Below are 1,395 nucleotides of genomic sequence, written 5' to 3' on the forward strand. Positions count from 1 at the left end.
AAGTCTATATTCTTTGTCTTCTAAAATATAGTATTCTAAGCTCTCTATTTCTTTATACCGGTGTCAACTAAAGAGTGATATCATCTGTGATCCTAATTGAAGTTCCACAGTATTTGAACCCTTTCTTTCTGACTGCTTTTTTCTTTGACCTGGCAGCTCTAAATTTTAAGTTTGATGTTCCTGGAAGTTTTCATTTTTAATTCAGGAATTGACTAGAAAATTCTTTCTATTTCTGTTTGTCATTTGGTTCTAAGAAATTGAGGTGATTATCTTTCAAAACATTTTTTGAAATAGGATATATAAACTATTTTTGTCATGAAGTTCAAGTAATTTGATAATTATTAATTTTTTTCTCTTTTATTTGCTTTCCAGGTCATTTGTTGTTACCGTGAGATTTTTTACATTTTCTTCTAGTTTTTCAATCTTTTGACTTTCTTTTAATATGTTTTGCTGTTTCAAGGAGACCTTGGTTTCTATTTGGCACATTCTGTTTTTCAGGAAGTCTTGTATCTTTTATGACAAGCTATAAATACCCATTTCAGTTCTTTCTTCTATAGCTCTCAATTTTTGTCCATTTTTTCCCTCAAGCTCTCTCATGTCAATTCTTTTTTCTTTTTAAACTCTTGCTTTATCTCATAACGAAATTTTAATTGAGTTTGTATTCAAATTGCTTTTCTTTCAGGATTTGTTTGACTATGTTTTAGAGGCATTCTCTTCTTTTGTGCTTGTATCTTGAGCATCCTTGTCACCATACTTTCTAATGACAGGTTTTTTTTTTCTTTTTTCTCATTCTTCCAGTCTAATTCCTGACTTTTGACTTAATAGTAGGGTTAGTCTCTGCAGACTTTGAGGGGAAAAATCTGGGCTGGTCCTGTTACTATTTTTTTAAAGTAATGAGCCTTATGTTGTTCCAGGTTCTCAGGGATCACCTCAGTCAGGTGACTTGCAATCTTTCAGTGCTCCCAAAGTAGTCAAATACAGGAAAAAGTCTTATCGCTGCAACCACAGTCTAAACTCTGTAAGTTTCTGTCCTGTGTTTAAGTCTAAAAAGGAGTAGACTACTATCAACCATCTGGGAAGCTCTGCTGGCTCTGAGTGACAGAACCATAAACTTCCCCTTGGTAAGAGATTTCTGGTCTGGTTATTCTTCTGCAAGTTTCATATTGGACCAAAAGCTGGAAATGAGACATCTGACATCTTTGTCACACTGCTGCTTGCTTGCTTTCAAATAATCTTCTCTTCCCTTATAATACTTAGAGCCCATCCAAGAGAATATCCTTTTGCCCCTGCAGATCACTTATCTACCTCAAAGATATGTGACCTAGAATTGAGTAACAAAGATACCAGTTGACACCTGTTCCCCATTTCAATGCCCCAGTATAGGTATGGAGTGTC

At 34.6% G+C, this 1,395-nt stretch overlaps 1 protein-coding gene across 1 annotated transcript in view; it reads left to right on the forward strand.

The window, feature by feature from the left end:
- EN1 (engrailed homeobox 1) overlaps positions 1 to 736 on the forward strand; it is a 1,508-nt gene extending 772 nt beyond the window's left edge. The window contains exon 3 of the mRNA XM_074211901.1: positions 683 to 736. Within this exon, the coding sequence (XP_074068002.1) occupies positions 683 to 736 (54 nt within the window). The remainder of the gene's footprint in view (positions 1 to 682) is intronic.
- Positions 737 to 1,395: the final 659 nt, after the last annotated feature.

The sequence above is a fragment of the Macrotis lagotis genome, chromosome 1 (assembly GCF_037893015.1).
Source record: "Macrotis lagotis isolate mMagLag1 chromosome 1, bilby.v1.9.chrom.fasta, whole genome shotgun sequence".
In the NCBI taxonomy this organism is placed as follows: Eukaryota; Metazoa; Chordata; class Mammalia; order Peramelemorphia; family Peramelidae; genus Macrotis; species Macrotis lagotis.